Raw genomic sequence first — 612 nt, 5'->3', positions numbered from 1 at the left:
CGCTGCGCTGCTTTCGGAGCGACCCTGCGGGGATGCTCTCCATATCTCCGGGGACGCAGGGAGCCACGTAACTGGGAGGCCAGGCATTCTCCCCGGCAGAGGCAAGCGGCCGGTTTCCAGGCCCTGTGGATACATTAAAAGCTGTTTCAGCTCCAAACCAACGGACAAGAACATAGGCTGGAAACGCTCAGCGAGTTCGTGCTTCTTGCTGGAGCAGAAGGAGCCTGGGGGAGGTGAACCCTGTGTCGGCAGAGTGAAGCCGGTTGCAGCGTGGCTGCCGGTAACGCCTGCTCTTCCTCCTGTGTCTCAGGCTGTCCAGCAACTCGGTAGGAGACCACGGCTCGGTTGCCTTGGCCGAAGCTCTGAGGGTGAACCACAGTCTGCAAAGCCTCGAGTAAGTGCCCCCCTCCACTTGTCCAGCAGAGCCCAGTCCAGCCTCCTCGCTCCAGCAGCACCTCCCACGCTCTCCAGGCTCCCTCCCCTGCCCCCAGAGCCCCTCGTACCACCCCAGATCGTAGAATCATGGAATTGTTTAGGTTGGAAAAGACCTTTAAGATCATCAAGTCCAACCATTAACCGAAATCCTAGCTCCCTCGCCACGTCTCCCCCACT

At 59.8% G+C, this 612-nt stretch overlaps 1 protein-coding gene across 1 annotated transcript in view; it reads left to right on the top strand.

Annotated features, from left to right (window-relative positions):
- The window catches only part of NLRC3 (NLR family CARD domain containing 3), a 19,073-nt gene that overhangs the window by 14,452 nt on the left and 4,009 nt on the right, over positions 1-612 (top strand). The window contains exon 11 of the mRNA XM_035889697.1: positions 311-394. Within this exon, the coding sequence (XP_035745590.1) occupies positions 311-394 (84 nt within the window). The remainder of the gene's footprint in view (positions 1-310; positions 395-612) is intronic.

The sequence above is a fragment of the Egretta garzetta genome, unplaced genomic scaffold (assembly GCF_000687185.1).
Source record: "Egretta garzetta isolate BGI_Z169 unplaced genomic scaffold, ASM68718v1 scaffold372, whole genome shotgun sequence".
Lineage (NCBI taxonomy): Eukaryota > Metazoa > Chordata > Aves > Pelecaniformes > Ardeidae > Egretta > Egretta garzetta.
This window is presented reverse-complemented; position numbering and strand designations above follow the sequence as displayed.